The 22,568-nt window shown below is 38.1% G+C and overlaps 1 protein-coding gene across 1 annotated transcript in view; it reads right to left on the bottom strand.

Moving 5' to 3' along the window:
- Positions 1-22,180, bottom strand: part of misp (mitotic spindle positioning) — a 23,217-nt gene extending 1,037 nt beyond the window's left edge. The window contains exons 1-5 of the mRNA XM_062039537.1: positions 22,123-22,180; positions 10,774-10,825; positions 8,636-10,652; positions 8,133-8,257; positions 8,036-8,074 (exon numbers count right to left, since the gene is read on the bottom strand). Coding sequence (XP_061895521.1) covers positions 8,036-8,074; positions 8,133-8,257; positions 8,636-10,631 — 2,160 coding nt within the window. The 5' untranslated portion in view covers positions 10,632-10,652; positions 10,774-10,825; positions 22,123-22,180. The remainder of the gene's footprint in view (positions 1-8,035; positions 8,075-8,132; positions 8,258-8,635; positions 10,653-10,773; positions 10,826-22,122) is intronic.
- Between the last annotated feature and the right edge of the window lie 388 nt (positions 22,181-22,568).

Here is a 22,568-nt window from a genome sequence, read left to right as displayed (position 1 = left end):
CATGCCTACAAATGAAGCGTGCCTGGCGGAAAGCGCTTGAAAGTTCAGTAGGGCTCCACTTGTCAAAAGGCGCTAGCTTGATGCTAATTTGCATTGAATATACCTTAATAATGCTCCTGATTAGCATTGGCAATTTTTACCTGGCTATTTCAACATCTCCAAATTTGGTGATGAAAACTACAACTAAGAGGCACGTTACAATTAAACAGCCGGTTTAATAGGTGCAATACTTACAGTATAAACACTTTGTAGGGCGCAACAAAAGACGAGTTTGATCATATTATGCCTATACTGGTTCACCTGCACTGGCTTCCTGTGCACTTAAGATGTGACTTTAAGGTTTTACTACTTACGTATAAAATACTACACGGTCTAGCTCCATCGTATCTTGCTGACTGTATTGTACCATATGTCCCGGCAAGAAATCTGCGTTCAAAGAACTCCGGCTTATTAGTGATTCCCAGATATCTCTGCACTGCTGACCTGTCTCCGCTCGTGATGGTCTCCTGCTGGCCCCACTATGGACTGGACTCTCACTATTATGTTAGATCCACTATGGACTGGACTCTCACACTATTATGTTAGATCCACTATGGACTGGACTCTCACACTATTATGTTAGATCCACTATGGACTGGACTCTCACTATTATGTTGGATCCACTATGGACTGGACTCTCACTATTATGTAAGATCCACTATGGACTGGACTCTCACACTATTATGTTAGATCCACTATGGACTGGACTCTCACACTATTATGTTAGATCCACTATGGACTGGACTCTCACTATTATGTAAGATCCACTATGGACTGGACTCTCACACTATTATGTTAGATCCACTATGGACTGGACTCTCACACTATTATGTTAGATCCACTATGGACTGGACTCTCACACTATTATGTTAGATCCACTATGGACTGGACTCTCACTATTATGTTAGATCCACTATGGACTGGACTCTCACACTATTATGTTAGATCCACTATGGACTGGACTCTCACTATTATGTTAGATCCACTATGGACTGGACTCTCACACTATTATGTTAGATCCACTATGGACTGGACTCTCACACTATTATGTTAGATCCACTATGGACTGGACTCTCACACTATTATGTTAGATCCACTATGGACTGGACTCTCACTATTATGTTGGATCCACTATGGACTGGACTCTCACTATTATGTTGGATCCACTATGGACTGGACTCTCACTATTATGTAAGATCCACTATGGACTGGACTCTCACACTATTATGTTAGATCCACTATGGACGGGACTCTCACACTATTATGTTAGATCCACTATGGACTGGACTCTCACTATTATGTTAGATCCACTATGGACTGGACTCTCACTATTATGTTGGATCCACTATGGACTGGACTCTCACACTATTATGTTAGATCCACTATGGACTGGACTCTCACACTATTATGTTAGATCCACTATGGACTGGACTCTCACTATTATGTTAGATCCACTATGGACTGGACTCTCACACTATTATGTTAGATCCACTATGGACTGGACTCTCACTATTATGTTAGATCCACTATGGACTGGACTCTCACACTATTATGTTAGATCCACTATGGACTGGACTCTCACACTATTATGTTAGATCCACTATGGACTGGACTCTCACACTATTATGTTAGATCCACTATGGACTGGACTCTCACTATTATGTTGGATCCACTATGGACTGGACTCTCACTATTATGTTGGATCCACTATGGACTGGACTCTCACTATTATGTAAGATCCACTATGGACTGGACTCTCACACTATTATGTTAGATCCACTATGGACGGGACTCTCACACTATTATGTTAGATCCACTATGGACTGGACTCTCACTATTATGTTAGATCCACTATGGACTGGACTCTCACTATTATGTTGGATCCACTATGGACTGGACTCTCACACTATTATGTTAGATCCACTATGGACTGGACTCTCACACTATTATGTTAGATCCACTATGGACTGGACTCTCACACTATTATGTTAGATCCACTATGGACTGGACTCTCACTATTATGTTAGATACACTATGGACTGGACTCTCACTATTATGTTGGATCCACTATGAACTGGACTCTCACACTATTATGTTAGATCCACTATGGACTGGACTCTCACTATTATGTTAGATCCACTATGGACTGGACTCTCACACTATTATGTTAGATCCACTATGGACTGGACTCTCACACTATTATGTTAGATCCACTATGGACTGGACTCTCACTATTATGTTAGATCCACTATGGACTGGACTCTCACTATTATGTTGGATCCACTATGGACTGGACTCTCACACTATTATGTTAGATCCACTATGGACTGGACTCTCACTATTATGTTAGATCCACTATGGACTGGACTCTCACACTATTATGTTAGATCCACTATGACCTGGACTCTCACACTATTATGTTAGATCCACTATGGACTGGACTCTCACTATTATGTTAGATCCACTATGGACTGGACTCTCACACTATTATGTTAGATCCACTATGGACTGGACTCTCACTATTATGTTAGATCCACTATGGACTGGACTCTCACACTATTATGTTAGATCCACTATGGACTGGACTCTCACACTATTATGTTAGATCCACTATGGACTGGACTCTCACACTATTATGTTAGATCCACTATGGACTGGACTCTCACTATTATGTTGGATCCACTATGGACTGGACTCTCACTATTATGTTGGATCCACTATGGACTGGACTCTCACTATTATGTAAGATCCACTATGGACTGGACTCTCACACTATTATGTTAGATCCACTATGGACGGGACTCTCACACTATTATGTTAGATCCACTATGGACTGGACTCTCACTATTATGTTGGATCCACTATGGACTGGACTCTCACACTATTATGTTAGATCCACTATGGACTGGACTCTCACACTATTATGTTAGATCCACTATGGACTGGACTCTCACACTATTATGTTAGATCCACTATGGACTGGACTCTCACTATTATGTTAGATACACTATGGACTGGACTCTCACTATTATGTTGGATCCACTATGAACTGGACTCTCACACTATTATGTTAGATCCACTATGGACTGGACTCTCACTATTATGTTAGATCCACTATGGACTGGACTCTCACACTATTATGTTAGATCCACTATGGACTGGACTCTCACACTATTATGTTAGATCCACTATGGACTGGACTCTCACTATTATGTTAGATCCACTATGGACTGGACTCTCACTATTATGTTGGATCCACTATGGACTGGACTCTCACACTATTATGTTAGATCCACTATGGACTGGACTCTCACTATTATGTTAGATCCACTATGGACTGGACTCTCACACTATTATGTTAGATCCACTATGACCTGGACTCTCACACTATTATGTTAGATCCACTATGGACTGGACTCTCACTATTATGTTAGATCCACTATGGACTGGACTCTCACACTATTATGTTAGATCCACTATGGACTGGACTCTCACTATTATGTTAGATCCACTATGGACTGGACTCTCACTATTATGTTAGATCCACTATGGACTGGACTCTCACACTATTATGTTAGATCCACTATGGACTGGACTCTCACTATTATGTTAGATCCACTATGGACTGGACTCTCACACTATTATGCTAGATCCACTATGGACTAGACTCTCACACTATTATGTTAGATCCACTATGGACTGGACTCTCACAAGATTATGTTAGATCCACTATGGACTGGACTCTCACACTATTATGTTAGATCCAATATGGACTGGACTCTCACACAATTATGTTAGATCCACTATAGACTGGACTCTCACACTATTATGTTAGATCCACTATGGACTGGACTCTCACTATTATGTTAGATCCACTATGGACTGGACTCTCACTATTATGTTAGATCCACTATGGACTAGACTCTCACACTATTATGTTAGATCCACTATGGACTGGACTCTCACTATTATGTTAGATCCACTATGGACTGGACTCTCACACTATTATGTTAGATCCACTATGGACTGGACTCTCACAAGATTATGTTAGATCCACTATGGACTGGACTCTCACTATTATGTTAGATCCACTATGGACTGGACTCTCACTATTATGTTAGATCCACTATGGACTAGACTCTCACACTATTATGTTAGATCCACTATGGACTGGACTCTCACTATTATGTTAGATCCAATATGGACTGGACTCTCACACCATTATGTTAGATCCACTATAGACTGGACTCTCACACTATTATGTTAGATCCACTATGGACTGGACTCTCACTATTATGTTAGATCCACTATGGACTGGACTCTCACTATTATGTTAGATCCACTATGGACTAGACTCTCACACTATTATGTTAGATCCACTATGGACTGGACTCTCACTATTATGTTAGATCCACTATGGACTGGACTCTCACACCATTATGTTAGATCCACTATAGACTGGACTCTCACACTATTATGTTAGATCCACTATGGACTGGACTCTCACTATTATGTTAGATCCACTATGGACTGGACTCTCACTATTATGTTAGATCCACTATGGACTGGACTCTCACTATTATGTTAGATCCACTATGGACTGGACTCTCACTATTATGTTAGATCCACTATGGACTGGACTCTCACACTATTATGTTAGATCCACTATGGACTGGACTCTCACTATTATGTTAGATCCACTATGGACTGGACTCTCACACTATTATGTTAGATCCACTATGGACTGGACTCTCACACTATTATGTTAGATCCACTATAGACTGGACTCTCACACTATTATGCTAGATCCACTATGGACTAGACTCTCACACTATTATGTTAGATCCACTATGGACTGGACTCTCACAAGATTATGTTAGATCCACTATGGACTGGACTCTCACACTATTATGTTAGATCCAATATGGACTGGACTCTCACACCATTATGTTAGATCCACTATAGACTGGACTCTCACACTATTATGTTAGATCCACTATGGACTGGACTCTCACTATTATGTTAGATCCACTATGGACTGGACTCTCACTATTATGTTAGATCCACTATGGACTAGACTCTCACACTATTATGTTAGATCCACTATGGACTGGACTCTCACTATTATGTTAGATCCACTATGGACTGGACTCTCACACTATTATGTTAGATCCACTATGGACTGGACTCTCACAAGATTATGTTAGATCCACTATGGACTGGACTCTCACACTATTATGTTAGATCCACTATGGACTGGACTCTCACAAGATTATGTTAGATCCACTATGGACTGGACTCTCACACTATTATGTTAGATCCAATATGGACTGGACTCTCACACCATTATGTTAGATCCACTATAGACTGGACTCTCACACTATTATGTTAGATCCACTATGGACTGGACTCTCACTATTATGTTAGATCCACTATGGACTGGACTCTCACTATTATGTTAGATCCACTATGGACTAGACTCTCACACTATTATGTTAGATCCACTATGGACTGGACTCTCACTATTATGTTAGATCCACTATGGACTGGACTCTCACACCATTATGTTAGATCCACTATAGACTGGACTCTCACACTATTATGTTAGATCCACTATGGACTGGACTCTCACTATTATGTTAGATCCACTATGGACTGGACTCTCACTATTATGTTAGATCCACTATGGACTTGACTCTCACACTATTATGTTAGATCCACTATGGACTAGACTCTCACACTATTATGCTAGATCCACTATGGACTGGACTCTCACACTATTATGTTAGATCCACTATGGACTGGACTCTCACACTATTATGCTAGATCCACTATGGACTGGACTCTCACACTATTATGTTAGTTCCACTATGGACTGGACTCTCACTATTATGTTAGATCCACTATGGACTGGACTCTCACACTATTATGTTAGATCCACTATGGACTGGACTCTCACTATTATGTTAGATCCACTATGGACTGGACTCTCACACTATTATGTTAGATCCACTATGGACTGGACTCTCACTATTATGTTAGATCCACTATGGACTGGACTCTCACTATTATGTTAGATCCACTATGGACTGGACTCTCACACTATTATGTTAGATCCACTATGGACTGGACTCTCACACTATTATGTTAGATCCACTATGGACTGGACTCTCACACCATTATGTTAGATCCACTATAGACTGGACTCTCACACTATTATGTTAGATCCACTATGGACTGGACTCTCACTATTATGTTAGATCCACTATGGACTGGACTCTCACTATTATGTTAGATCCACTATGGACTGGACTCTCACTATTATGTTAGATCCACTATGGACTGGACTCTCACACTATTATGCTAGATCCACTATGGACTGGACTCTCACTATTATGTTAGATCCACTATGGACTGGACTCTCACTATTATGTTGGATCCACTATGGACTGGACTCTCACACTATTATGTTAGATCCACTATGGACTGGACTCTCACACTATTATGTTAGATCCACTATGGACTGGACTCTCACTATTATGTTAGATCCACTATGGACTAGACTCTCACACTATTATGTTAGATCCACTATGGACTGGACTCTCACTATTATGTTAGATCCACTATGGACTGGACTCTCACACTATTATGTTAGATCTACTATGGACTGGACTCTCACACCATTATGTTAGAGCCACTATAGACTGGACTCTCACACTATTATGTTAGATCCACTATGGACTGGACTCTCACTATTATGTTAGATCCACTATGGACTGGACTCTCACTATTATGTTAGATCCACTATGGACTGGACTCTCACACTATTATGTTAGATCCTCTATGGACTAGACTCTCACACTATTATGCTAGATCCACTATGGACTGGACTCTCACACTATTATGTTAGATCCACTATGGACTGGACTCTCACACTATTATGTTAGATCCACTATGGACTGGACTCTCACACTATTATGTTAGATCCACTATGGACTGGACTCTCACTATTATGTTAGATCCACTATGGACTGGACTCTCACTATTATGTTAGATCCACTATGGACTGGACTCTCACACTATTATGTTAGATCCACTATGGGCTGGACTCTCACACTATTATGTTAGATCCACTATGGACTGGACTCTCAGACTATTATGTTAGATCCACTATGGACTGGACTCTCACTATTATGTTGGATCCACTATGGACTGGACTCTCACACTATTATGTTAGATCCACTATGGGCTGGACTCTCACACTATTATGTTAGATCCACTATGGACTGGACTCTCAGACTATTATGTTAGATCCACTATGGACTGGACTCTCACTATTATGTTAGATCCACTATGGACTGGACTCTCACTATTATGTTAGATCCACTATGGACTGGACTTTCACAATATCATGCTAGACCCACTCGACGTCCATTGCACCGGTCTCCCCACCGGTGATTTAGGGCTATATAAATAAACATTGATTGATTGATTGATTGACGAGAACGGCACAATCAGCTCATTGGCAAAGACTACTTCCTGGCTGTGGCACCACACTGTATTCTGCATGTCTTGGAATTGCAAGTGCATGCAAAGTCTCCTATATAATACTTGCAAATGAGAAGTGTGAGAAAACAAGAGATACCAACTGGACAGCGTAGTTATCATTGTCAGCTCACTGTTATATTTGAAAGAATGTTGTTATTGTTTAACATTTAACATTTTTAAGACATACACACAGAAAAGTACCGGGAATTGGTACTGTGTCGGTTCAAAAGCCAAAGGTACCCATCCCTATGGACCATATATTATTAGATATTGCACTATTTTGCTTTGGCACCTACGACACAAAGCTAATATGTTTTAGCTTAGCATTTATTGACGTTCAAAAATGTATCAAAATGTCCTCCCAAGTTGGAAAAAGTTTGCACAACGAAACAATAAACTTGAAGGACATTAAACTGATCGATTGTGGCGAAATGAAGAGCGCCCCCACCTGGTTGTTGACGTCATCGATGGGCTGGATCCCGGCGTACTAAAAGACAAGCGGGAAGTGAGCGGAGCTCCAGAGAACATTCTGAACTTTGACCCACCGAGCTCTCGTCCAACTTGAGTCTCAATCGTTCCTCCTCAAGGCCCCGCAGCAGCGTCCCCGTCAGGCCCTTGGAGGGGGGCGGGGCGTGGGAGGTGGTCAACGAGGAGACGGAGGAACAGGACCCTGGAATGATAAGAGAGAAATGTTGACCCCTGACCTCCTTTTGTTACATTTTTAAAATATAAAATGAGATGACCATGTTTCAACATGACGGACATAACGTGTCATCAACGTTGTACAAATTCCTTTGCTCGGTTATTGATTAGCGCAGCTCGTTAAACTCATCCCAGCGGACTTTGGTCCTTCTGTGGTTACTGATTCCTTGACTCACTTCATTGTGCCAGCGAGCTGATTGTTTTAGCAACAACTGGGTTGAACATCGTGACGCCGACAGCGGGTCATTTGCTTGTGTTATCTTCTGGGGTGTGTTTATAATGGGGGCTGAAGACAACTGATTAGAAATAAAAAAAAACACTTTTTCAACTGTGAAGAGTAACACACCTGAGTTTTTTGTCAGGTAAATCTGGTTGGAGGTCATTGTGGGGGCCTGCACCACCAGAGGGGCTGGAGAGAAGAGACAGGACCCTCCTGGCTCTCTGGGTGTTATCGACTCTTTGGACTCTCTAGACTCTCCCGACACTCTGGGTACTCCGGACACTCCGGACACTGTGGACTCTCCTTGCTCTCTCGACTCTCCAAACACTCTGGACACTCCAGAATTTCGGAACTCTCCGGACTCTCCGTACACTCTGGATACTCCGGAGACTCTGAATTGTCCATGCTCTCTCGACTCTCCAGACACTCCAGACTCTCGGAACTCTCCGGACACTCTGGGTACTCCGGACACTCTGGACTCTCCTTGCTCTCTCGACTCTCCAAACACTCTGGACACTCCAGACTCTCGGAACTCTCCAGACACTCTGAATTGTCCATGCTCTCTCGACTCTCCAGACACTCCAGACTCTCTGAATTCTCCGGACGCTTCAGACACTCTGGGTACTCCGGACACTCCGGACTCTCGATGCTCTCTTGACTCTCCAAACACTCTGGACACTCCAGATTCTCGGAACCTTCCAGAGTCTCCGAACTCTCCGGACACTTTGGATACTCCGAACACTCTGGACTGTCCATGCTCTCTCGATTTTCCAAACACTCCGAACTCTCCAGACTCTCCAGACTCACTATACACTCTGTACTCTCCGAACTCTCTCGACTTTCTAGACTCTCTCAACTGGCGAAGCTCCTGCTCTCGTTGCAGAGCCTCTTGGATTTCCTTCTCGATAAAATTCAGGGCCCCTTTTTTCCCACAATGTAGGCCAGTAGACTCCTGGTTGTCCCTCCAAGAATGAGTTCTGGTCCAGGACGATGGACCGGTGTAAAAGGTTTCATCAGGACAACAGGAGGACAGAGAGACTTCTGGGTCCTGCAAGTTCTGCACATCCTCCTTTGTGTCTGAAAATACCTGCGGTGGATCTGGGCCCTGCTGCTTATGGTTCTCTTTCGGGTTGTGTCCCTGAACGATGAAACCCACATGCTTCTTCTGTTTGGCCTTGATAGAGGCTAGCGGTGATTGCATATGCTTGGCTCGTATCTCCACCAACTCTGAGCATCCCTCACTATGCTTTAGGCCTCGCGTGTGTCTGAGGTTCTCCTCACGTTCCTGAACTAAGCGTATCTCCTGCTCAATCGGGGTCTCGTGATGAAGGCAGAACCTTACTTTCCTTCCATCTTGTTGTATGCTTTCATCAAACACCTCGTCCCCCAGCGAGTCCTCCTTAAAGAAGTTTTCATCATTGAGGTAATTCTCAGTTGTTCTTCTGTCCACTGAGGTTTTTCCTTTACCAGATGGTTCTGACCTTGTTGCGTCGTCTCCCTCCACCTTCCAGGGCACACTTGACTTAGAAGGCAGGACGGGGGAATTCTGCATATTCTGCTCGAGCTTCAGGAACTGCTGTCGCGCTGCACTGAAGTCTATCTGGTCCCTGACGATTGTTTCGGGGTCGACAGGGCGGCAGGGTTCTAGCCCGACCGCACTGTAGCTCACACCGAAACCTTGCGTCAGCATATTTGTAGATGTATTGCAATCCTCCTCCTCCAGCAAGCTTAGCTTGGACGTTGACTTCTTCTTTGGGGCTTGCGTCCGAATTATGTCCTTCCTCAGTTGCTTCTCTTCTTCCTCCCCAAATGCTCTACATGGGTCTTCCGGCTGGAGTGTGTACGGAGACTCGGACTCTGAGAACATACTCTCCGGTTTCCTGCCACTGTTGTACGTCTGCACTTTGAAGGCCTTGTCCTCCTTTAGGGTGGTGAGATTCACCTGCCGCTGAGGCGAGACCATCCACGCCTCGTTCTGCTCCGCTTCCGGGCTGGTCGGGTCTTCCACGAAGGAGTAGAATCCGCTGTGAGAACCTGAGCTGCTGACGGGACTGCCGGAGTACAAATCGCTGCTGTCGTCGCCATCCTGCGACGAGGGGACCAGGCAGGCCTGGACCACCATGTCCCTGAACTCATCCTCCTCCTGCAGGGGGGAGTCAATCAGACTGTCGGTGGCCATTAAATGATCTTCCCCATTGCTTGGAGCCTCCAGGTTCCGTAGGTCGGACGGATGCAGCAGGGGGGACAAAGGCTTCAGCACCCACCTCCTGGGAACGTTGTCCATGGCAGCAGGGGGCGATGTAGAGCAGATGACACCTTGGATGGACAAAACATCCAGACAGTCAGCAATGGGAACAATTATCCATCCATCCATTTCCTACCGCTTGTCCCTCTCTGGGTCGCGGGGGTGGCTGGAGCCTATCCCAGCTGCAATAATGAATTTGTTTTTTGTTGGGTAATTAAAGAGGTTCCCGCGTGAAGCTAACTTTGTCATGTTGTAAAACTGGTTCTGTTGGGCGGGTTTAGTTTTTCACACGGGTGTAAATGGCATTTGTGTTAAAGTTAAAAGTTAAAGTACCAATGATTGTCACACACACACTAGGTGTGGTGAAATGTGTCCTCTGCATTTGACCCATCCCCTTGTTCACCCCCCGGGAGGTGAGGGGAGCAGTGGGCAACAGCGGTGCCGCGCCCGGGAATAATTTTTGGTGATTTAACCCCCAATTCCAACCCTTGATGATGAGTGCCAAGCAGGGAGGTAATGGCTCCCACTTTTTTTTTAATAGTCTTTGGTATGACTCGGCCGGGGTTTGAACTCACAACCTACCGATCTCAGGGCGGACACTCTAACCACTAGGCCACTGAGTATGTGTGGTGCCCCCTAGTGGCTTGACTAAAACATACCTAAATAAATGAAATACATATATTGTTTAAGATGTTATAATCTTATGAGGTGTTAGGGGCTGTGAGAAAGTCATCTTGACTCAGGGGGGGGGCAAATTAGAGAAAAAAATGTGTCTGGTGGACATATTGGTATATTTGATTTTTAGGAACACTAATAACAATAATATCTGATTGAATGCTAAAAACGTTATGACAAACCGCCTTAGAAAACGGAATGGAATTTTACATTTTTTTACTGAATGAGACACCCAGAAAGTACATGAAAATAAAGAATGTGGTATTTACAATATTAACTATGACAGATAAAACACTGAATATTGACAACAGATGAACGTCACACCCCCTCGCCATCTACATATTTTACAATCAAGCCAAACGCAACAAAAATGCAACAAACACAGCGAAATATGAACGTGAAGGGTAAAAAAAAAAGCCCCACCTACAATCTAATACATCACTAAGCTTTAGAACTTTGTTGTAAAAACCTCCTTCCACGTCTGTCCCTGACACCCGCATTTCAGGCCGACACTCTGTGGAAACGCTCCCCACCCACACTGCTTGGTGCCTCGTCTGAGCTGCTGTGACGTAGATTACCATAGTAACTAATTAGATGACCATAGTAACTCATTAGATGACCATATTAAAGGCCTACTAAAACCCACTACTACCGACCACGCAGTCTGATAGTTTATATATCAATGATGAAATCTTAACATTGCAACACATGCCAATACGGCCGGGTTAGATTAGTTAAGTGCAATTTTAAATTTCCCGCGAAATATCCTGCTGAAAATGTCTCGGTATGATGACGTCTGCGCGTGACGTCACGGATTTTGGGACACCATTGTGGCCAGCTATTAAGTCGTCTGTTTTCATCGCAAAATTCCACAGTATTCTGGACATCTGTGTTGGTGAATCTTTTGCAATTTGTTTAATGAACCATGGAGACAGCAAAGAAGAAAGCTGTAGGTGGGAAGCGGTGTATTAGCGGCCGGCTGCAGCAACACAAACACGTAGCCTGTGTTTCATTGTTTACATTCCCGAAAGATGACAGTCAAGCTTTACCATTGGCCCGTGGAGAACTGGGACAACAGAGACTCTTACCAGGAGGACTTTGAGTTGGATACGCGGTACCGTGAGTACGCAGCTGCGGCTTCCAAACATTTGATCGCTTGCCCGTACGTGCGTGCCACTATGTGCATGTCACGTACGTAACTTTGGGGACTTTGGGGAAATATACAGTATGTGCTGTATGAACTTTGCGGAGGTGAACGGTACTTTGGGCTGTGGGATTGAGTGTGTTGTGCGGGTGTTTGATTTGTATTGGCGGGTTATATGGACGGGAGGGGGGAGGTGTTTGTTATGCAGGATTAATTTGTGGCATATTAAATATAAGCCTGATTGTGTTGTGGCTAATAGAGTATATATATGTCTTGTGTTTATTTACTGTTTTAGTCATTCCCAGCTGAATATCAGGTCCCACCCGCCCCTCACAGCATCTTCCCTATCTGAATCGCTTCCACTGCCCTTTAGTCCTTCACTCTCACTTTCCTCATCCACGAATCTTTCATCCTCGCTCAAATTAATGGGGAAATCGTCGCTTTCTCGGTCCGAATCGCTCTCGCTGCTGGTGGCCATGATTGTAAACAATGTGCAGATGTGAGGCGCTCCACAACCTGTGACGTCACGCTACTTCCGGTACAGGCAAGGCTTTTTTTATCAGCGACCAAAAGTTGAGAACTTTATCGTCGATGTTTTCTACTAAATCCTTTTAGCAAAAATATGGCAATATCGCGAAATGATCAAGTATGACACATAGAATGGACCTGCTATCCCCGTTTAAATAAGAAAATCGCATTTCAGTAGGCCTTTAACTCATTAGATTACCATAGTAACTAGTATATCATGCAAAAGCGCAGATTTCAACCATAGAAATACTTTGTATAGTTGAAGACTTACGGTCATTAAAAAACATCACTGCACATCATAATGGCAGCTACACTTTATATCTTAAAGATATAAAAAAAATTTTGGGGAATGTCCGGCGGGCCAGATTGAAAAGCTCAACGGGCCCCCGGGCCTTAATTTGCCCAGGTCTGCTTTAAGTTGTTAAAAATAGTTAAATACAAATAAATGTTATGAGCTTCTCAAATGAAAATCATGTCATGACAAAAAAAATAATTGAGGAGCACTAGGGCGGTATAGCTCAGTTGGTAGAGTGGCCGCGTAAGCAACTTGAGGGTTCCAGGTTCGATCCCCGCCTCTGTTATCTAAAAACATCCCCGAGGACACCTCAGCAGTCGACCTCCAGGGCCCCAACTCCCCGCCCCTCTGTTGCGAGTTGTCGTGATTAAATGTAACATGTTTATGTGTGCATGGCATGGAGGTTTTTTCCCTTAGGAGCCCAGTCTAGATTGTATTTTTTTACTCATCTTCTTCCCCAGCGTTTTACCTTTTTCCCACCTTTTACGGGGCGCCTCGTGGCGATCCATAAGCGTTCCTGTTCTGTAACCCTGTACACTGTTTGCTCGTCTAATCTTGAACGGGTTTGTGCTGAAAACATAGTTTCGTTGTACTTGTTGCAATGACGATAAAGTCCTATCCTATCCTATCCTATCCTAGTCGCTGCCGTTGTGTCCTTGGGCAAGACACTTTACCCACCTGTTCCCATTGCCACCCACACTGGTTTAAATGTAACTTAGATATTGGGTTTCACTATGTAAAGCGCTTTGAGTCACTAGAGAAAAGCGCTATATAAATATAATTCACTTCACTAGTATAGATAGTGTTGATATCAAGGTGGGTATTGGTATCAGACTGATACTAAAAGGAATAGCAAGGACTCGTGTCATTCTAATAATTTGAGTACAAACTGCGCAGACGGTGTGCAATTTTCAACAGGAAGTGATGCCCTTAAATAGTCACAGCTGTGGTTAATCAATTGACATAAAAAAAAAAAACAAGAACAACTTCAAAAATGAAAGTGCACAAATAGTAGACAAAATGGAAAATTGTACAAAATAAATCAAATATTCAGTTCACAAAAATAGGTGAATACAGTGTATAACAATACAGTATCATAGGAAATTAAATAAAGCGATACAAAATGTTTATTATAATTCATCATAATGGTTGTCCACACATTTTTTTTATTTTTTTATTGCTTTATTTAATTTCCTATGATGCTGTACTGAGTCTTTGGTTTATTTTGTAAAATGTTCCATTTTGTCTACTATTTGTGCACTTTCATTTTTGAAGTTGTTCTTGTTTTTTTCATGTCAATTGATTGATCAAAGCTGTGACTATATAAGGGCATCACTTCCTGTTGAAAATTGCGTTTGGTTGCGCCTGCGCAGTTTGTATTAAAATGATTAGAAGGACACGAGTGTTGCTTTTTCTTTAAGTACACTTTTTGCCGCGCAACTCTTTATTTTTGTTTTATGACGTTTTTTTGGAGAGTGCCTGTTTTTCCTGTATTTTCAGACCGATACTTGCCTGGCGGGATCCATACTTTTGTTGCAGATTCTTGTCTGTAAATGAAAACACTGCACTGTCACTTTCACTTTCACTTTCACTTATGGGTCACATTTTGCGCCCTTCCGTACTTAAGTTTGGGCCCCAAACTTAACTGGGGCCAAAGTAGAATTATATTTGGCGCCCCCCTCATTCCCCCAGCGTTACATCATTTTCTCATACTTATTTTGTATGTGAAACAATCATTATACTTTTTTTTAATCAAACTTAAATTTAATTGGATGCACGTTTTGTACTAAAAAAAAAAAATATTTCTTTTGTATAAGTTTTTTTTGTGCTCCGCCGCTCCCAGTATGTGGAACGCTCTCCCTGACCACCTGAGGGCACCACAGACTGTGGATGCTTTTAAAAAAGGCTTAAAAACCCATCTTTTTAAAAAAGCCTTTTTATTTAGATACATGCATACTAGTTCTAGCTATTTGGCTGTTCTAGTTTTTATTTTTATTTATTTTTATTTTTTTAATACACTGTAGCACTTTGAGGTTGTTTATTCAATGTAAAGTGCTTTTTACAAATAAAATCTATTATTATTATATATCGCAAAATAAATCAATTACGGTCGGGATTTGAACTCAGCACCTCTGCCCTACCAAACATGACCTCATGCTGTGTGAGCTGAGCTGCTATCAGTGACGGAGCAGGAAGCTGCTAGGAATACATTTGCAGTAAAAATTTTATATGTCGCACCTTGTCATAAAATTGACATTTTATATGGCGGCCCTGGTTGCACTCAACACGCCCAAATGGTGACGAGTGTGCAGTGATTGAGCCTGACTTGAGCACAGGTGTCAAACCCAAGGCCCGGGGGGCCAAATCTGGCCCGCCTTTTTTATTTAATGTGGCCCGCGAAAGCCTAGAAATAAAATGCGTTAATAAAATGCTTCATCTTTTCTTACTAAATATATTCATTTCCCTTTTGACGTAAAAAATAATGTACTGCATGCAATTGCATATCTTTTAAATTAAATATGATCAAAATCTAAATATTATATGATCATGTATTCCAAAAATAGTTTTTGTAAAATAAAGATAAATACTGTACTATAAATATTTGCTTGACTTATGAAATCATCAATCAAATTGTAGACTGTAAAATTGACAATAGATTTTATAGTTAAATTCCGCCGACTTTAGTTTTTTTTTACAGTAAAATTAACTTAAGTACTGTTATTTTCCATACACAGTAAGACACTGAAACATTAAAAAACTAACAAAAAAAACGTTGAAACAACAAGATTTTACTGTTGAAAAAAAACCCTGTTGCTTGATTTTTACCACTAAAAACAGTGCTTTTGTTTCTCCATTCCATTCCATTCCATTTGTTTATATGCTGTAAAAAAAATGTTTTACTGTAAAATTCTGGTGACTGAGCTGCCAGTTTTTAAAGTAAAATTTAACGAATTTTTTACAACCTGTAAAATTAAAATTAAAATTAAAATTAAAATTAAAATTAAAATTAAAATCAAAATTAAAATTCATTAAAATTAAATTAAATTAAATTAAAATTATAATTTACTGTAAAATTCTGGTGAATGAGCTGCCAGTTTTTAAAGTAAAATTTAACGATTTTCTTTTTGCAGCTTATGTAAAAAACAATATTGTTAATGTATTATATATAAAATATAGAATATATATATAATAAATTTAACGATTTTCTTTTTGCAGCTTATGTAAAAAACAATATTGTTAATGTATTATATATAAAACATAGAATATATATATAGAATATAATACATTAACAATATTGTTTTTTACATAAGCTGCAAAAAGAAAATCGTTAAATTTTACTTTAAAAACTGGCAGCTCATTCACCAGAATTTTACAGTAAATTATAATTTTAATTTAATTTAATTTTAATGAATTTTAATTTTAATTTTAATTTTAATTTTAATTTTAATTTTAATTTTAATTTTAATTTTAATTTTAATTTTAATTTTAATTTTAATTTTACAGGGTGTAAAAAATTCGTTAAATTTTACTTTAAAAACTGGCAGCTCAGTCACCACAATTTTACAGTAAAACATTTTTTTTTACAGCATATAAACAAATGGAATGGAATGGAGAAACAAAAGCACTGTTTTTAGTGGTAAAAATCAAGCAACAGGGTTTTTTTTCAACAGTAAAATCTTGTTGTTTCAATGTTTTTTTTGTTAGTTTTTTAATGTTTCAGTGTCTTACTGTGTATGGAAAATAACAGTACTTAAGTTGATTTTACTGTAAAAAAAAACTAAAGTCGGCTTTAGTTTTTTACATGCTTATGTAAAAAACAATATTGTTAATGTATTACGTATAAAATATAGAATATATATATAGAATATAATACATTAACAATATTGTTTTTTACATAAGCTGCAAAAAGAAAATCGTTAAATTTTACTTTAAAAACTGGCAGCTCAGTCACCAGAATTTTACAGTAAATTTTAATTTTAATATAATTTTAATTTTAATTTTAATTTTAATTTTAATTTTAATTTTAATTTTAATTTTAATTTTAATTTTAATTTTAATTTCAATTTTAATTTTACAGGGTGTCATATATATATATATATATATATATATATATATATATATATATATATATATATATATATATATATATATATATATATATATATATATATATATATATATATATGTATACTCATATATTACTCATTGTGAAACGCGGCCCTCTGAGGGCAACCATAACTGTGATGTGGCCCTCAATGAAAACAAGTTTGACACTAAGTGGACTATTTGGGGGAGAACCTCGGTCATCTACCCTCAACAAATCCAAAAAGAATCTTGTAGCATTCACTACTTTGTTGGCTAGAAGACTCGTTGTGTTGGATTGGAAGGCAACAGCCCGTTGGATTAAAGATGTTCTTTATTTTCTCAAATTGAAAAAAATTAGGCAATAGGTGTCCGAAGTGCGGTCCGGGGGCCGTTTGCGGCCCGCTGTTAATTTTTTAGAGCTCGCGGAACATTTTAAAAATAATTTTTTTAAAAGCATAAAAATTGCAATAAAAGAACAAACAGGTGAAATTGGACAAGAAAAGGTTGCAATATTAAAACTAAGAGGACAAAACTGCCATGCTCAAAAAATAATAATCAAAATAAAAATTGGTGCAAAATATTGACCTATTCAAGGTTCCAATTACTTCACATATTTATGGGGGAACATATCGCATATTTCGTGTGTTTGCATACAAATGAAACAGACAAAAAGGACATGAAACATAAGAAAACATAAATAAATGATAAAAACTTATATTCGACAGATAGATCTGAAGATGATCTAGAGATTTAAGTATTGAATGTAAAAATAATATGTATTGATAAATGACCTATTTTTCACACTTTTTATGAGTAGGGCCCGTTTGGATCCGCAACACCTGATGTTTATTTTTAAACTGTCACTGCCCAAAAATCAATAATTGAACAAAATCGTTGTTGTTATGACTTGTTTACCAATTAGGGCTCCAACGACTTCACATCAAATATCCCACTCTGAACACTTTTTGGGGGTGGAAATATTGCATATTTTGGGTTTTTTGCCATAAAGAGCAGGGTTTTCTTTGACGAAAAGGGCATAAAACGTAAAAAAATATGTCAACTTTATGTCAACGGATAGATCTGAAGTTGATCTATAATAATAATAATAATAATAATAATAATGATAATAATAATAATAATAATAATAATAATAATAATAATAATAATACATTTTATTTGGTATAGCGCTTTTCAGAGTACTCAAAGATGCTTTACAGGATAAAAAAAATTAAAATATAAAACAGTTCAAAGTAATAATATAAAAATACAGGAAATATAAAAGCAGTACATTGTAAAATACATAATAATACTGGACATTTACAAGACAGGACAAGCGGTAGAAAATGGACAGAAACAAAAGTTAAGTAAAACAATAAATAATTAATACAAATGAAAAGACTGATTTCCAAATGAACCCCGATTAAAACGCCATTGGAATGTGGGTGGTTGATGAGCCTTTCGTGTGCTTGCGGGTTGCTATATCTCTTTAGGGCCTTTCAAGAAATCAGCTTTCTGGTTTTATGTTGACATTTGCCTTTGGTTTCTTACTTTATTTATTATTATTAATAAGCGGTAGAAAATGGATGGATGGATATATATATATATATTTTTTAATTGATTTTACTTGTTGGGGGAAAAACAAAATTCATCACTCATGTGTATGAAAATCAATTTAAAAAAAATTTGTAATTTAAATTTTTTTTTTTTTTTTAAAGATATATCCTCATTTCCATGAAAGTGCACAACATCAGTAATGATTTTACACTGTGAACATGCACACGCTCAGGAAGTAAGTATGCAGTGTGCACGTGCAGCATACTTATTGCAGTGTACTGACAAAAGCACTCAATTTGAGACATAGCCTTTTTACTTTTATTTATTTTTATTTTTTTTTATTTATTTTTATTTTTTATTTTATTTTTATTTTTTTTTAGCCTTTTTACTTTTTACGCGCTGAGAAGAGAGAATTGAGGGGTCAGACGGAAGCAAAAAAAAAAAATTGATATTTTATTTGAACAAGCAGCCATAAGTAGACCAAAGTTATTGATTGATGCATGAATAAATAAGTCAATAATGTATCCATGTGATGACTTTTGCTGAGTCTCCGCTCGCAGCAGAGGATGGAACTCGCACTCGACTTAAAAACGGAGCCATTAGCTTTAGCATTAGCACACACGTGCAGCCCAGCTGATAAGGTGTGATCAGTAGCCCCGCCCCCACTGCTGCCAGCTGATAACACTGACCGCCTGCTGGCTGGCAACTGGCAGCAGGTCAGAGGTCAACAAGTGGACCAAAGCAAAGCATACTCAGGGAAATGAACAACAGCAATGTAAAACTATGTGGACTTTGCAGGCTGTAGGTGGCGCTAACTGCTCATTGACCTTTGCTGATGCTGTATGTTACTTTCAAAAGCAGGTAGATACGGGGCCAGCAGGAACGATACCATGACATTTTTAAAGATCTTTAAATGATTTTGCCTTTGATTTGTCGATCATGATTATAGTCAGATTAGATCAATCAAAACACACGTCAACAGAATAATAACGTTATTATTTTCGTCCCTTACTCTCGATACATTTTTGTGGGAAAACAAAGTTGATGAATAAATAAAGAAAGAAAGAGAAACCAAAAGTAATATTTGCTCTCAATCTTTTTTGTGTCCCCCAAATTCCTCGTTGTGGCTTGTACAGCCCTTTGAGACACTTGTGATTTAGGGCTATATAAATAAACATTGATTGATTGATTGATTGATATATATTCCCTCTGAGTGAACAAAAGGAGATCAATACAGTGTAAAACAATATGGAACCACACAACAACAACAAAATAAACATGATTCATGAAATGATTAAGAATTGAAAAATATCAATCAGGTCACGATACGACCCTTGGTATCAATACCAGTGATATTTAGATTGATGCATACTGTACTGTACGTCTACTGTACATGTAATACAATGGAATATTATTATTTTGTTGATACACACTATTTAAATGCACTATACAGTATATATAATTATAATAATACCTGGGATTTATATAGACATTACCACTATATATTATATATATACAATATACATACACTAATATAAATATATACTATGTATACAGTTACACACTATATATACACACTATGTATAAACTATATATATACATATATGTATACACTATATAAACACTGTATACATACACCAATGTATATACACTATATATATATATATATATATATATATATATATATATATATATATATATATATATATATATATATATATATATATATATATATATATATATACACACACACACGCACATGTATATGTATACAGTATATATATCTACACACATGTATATGTATACAGTATATATATATACATACATGTATGGATATATATTTACATGTATATATTTACACACACACATGTACATAGATAATTGTTTGTATTTTTTATGAATACATTTTTTAAATATTTTTAACATAAACCTGTTTTTAGCCTGTGTTTCATATTGTTCATGAATAACTTATATATATATATATATATATATATATATATATATATATATATATATATATATATATATATATATATATATACACCCGAACGGGACAAGCGGTAGAAAATGGATTGATGGATGGACATGTACATAGATAATTAGTTGTATTTTTTATTAATAACATTTTTAATTATTTTAATTATCTATGTACGTGTGTGTATATATATGTGTGTGTATATATATATATATATATATATATATATATATATATATATATATATATATATATATACACCCGAACGGGACAAGCGGTAGAAAATGGATGGATGGATGGACATGGACATAGATAATTAGTTGTATTTTTTATTAATAACATTTTTAATTATTTTAATTATCTATGTACGTGTGTGTGTGTGTGTATATATGTATATATATATATATATATATATATATATATATATATATATATATATATATATATATATATATATACATATATATATACATATATATATATATATATATATATATATATATATATATATACATATACATATATACATATATATATACATATATACATATATATATATATATACATATATATATACATACATATATATATATATACATATATATATACATATATATATATATATACATATACATATATACATATATATATATATATATATATATATATATATATATACACACACACATATATATATATATATACATACATATATATATACATATACATACATATATATACAGACACATGTACATAGATAATTAGTTGTATTTTTTTATTAATACAATTTTTAAATATTTTAAAACATAAACCTGTTTTTGTCCTCTGTTTTATATTGTTCATGAATAACTTTTCAAAAACATTTTTAACTGAAACCTGTTTTTCTCCTGTGTTTTCTCAATCAATTTCAAATAGTTAAAGGCAAAATCACCAAGTGTTGGTATCGGTACCAGTGGCCCCATGTTTACTTTGAATATCGATCTATGTGCATGAGCACTGCTAATAGATGAGTGTCCATAAGAATAAATGTCAGTGAGTACAAAAATCATGAAGAGCACGTGACGCGTGCGGCTCCATTTGAACGATACTGTTTAAAATGTAAAAGTCTTACCTGAGCTCAAGTTCAGCTTCTAGCAGGGGCCTCAAGTACAGAAATAAGCAATGAGACAAAGTTCATCACACTCACAGCCCCCCCCCCCCCCCCCCCTGTGCCACGCCCCCACCTGTCATACCGTAATAACTTGACAGAAAGCTCTTAAGACGGACACACACAGTCATAATATAAACTATTAACAAGAATGAAGCATAATCATCGTCACTTGCAGGTGTTTCAATGCGCGCCTCCTCTTCATGTTGCAGGTGTTTGTTTGTCCTCTGCTGCCCCCTGCTGGTCACATGCCCGCCCTCACTTTACCGTACGTGCTGGCGTTGAAAAGAGGGGCGAACAAATACTTTTGCCACATCACATTTTAATCGTTAAGACATTTGTTTGCAGAGCACCAGCACATTTCATTTGGTTAGTACAGTAACAATAGACACGTTTAAGGAGACTCGGGT

This window comes from Entelurus aequoreus, linkage group LG27, assembly GCF_033978785.1.
Source record: "Entelurus aequoreus isolate RoL-2023_Sb linkage group LG27, RoL_Eaeq_v1.1, whole genome shotgun sequence".
Lineage (NCBI taxonomy): Eukaryota > Metazoa > Chordata > Actinopteri > Syngnathiformes > Syngnathidae > Entelurus > Entelurus aequoreus.
Note: the sequence above shows the minus strand (reverse complement) of the source record. Positions and strands in the feature narration are given on the sequence as shown.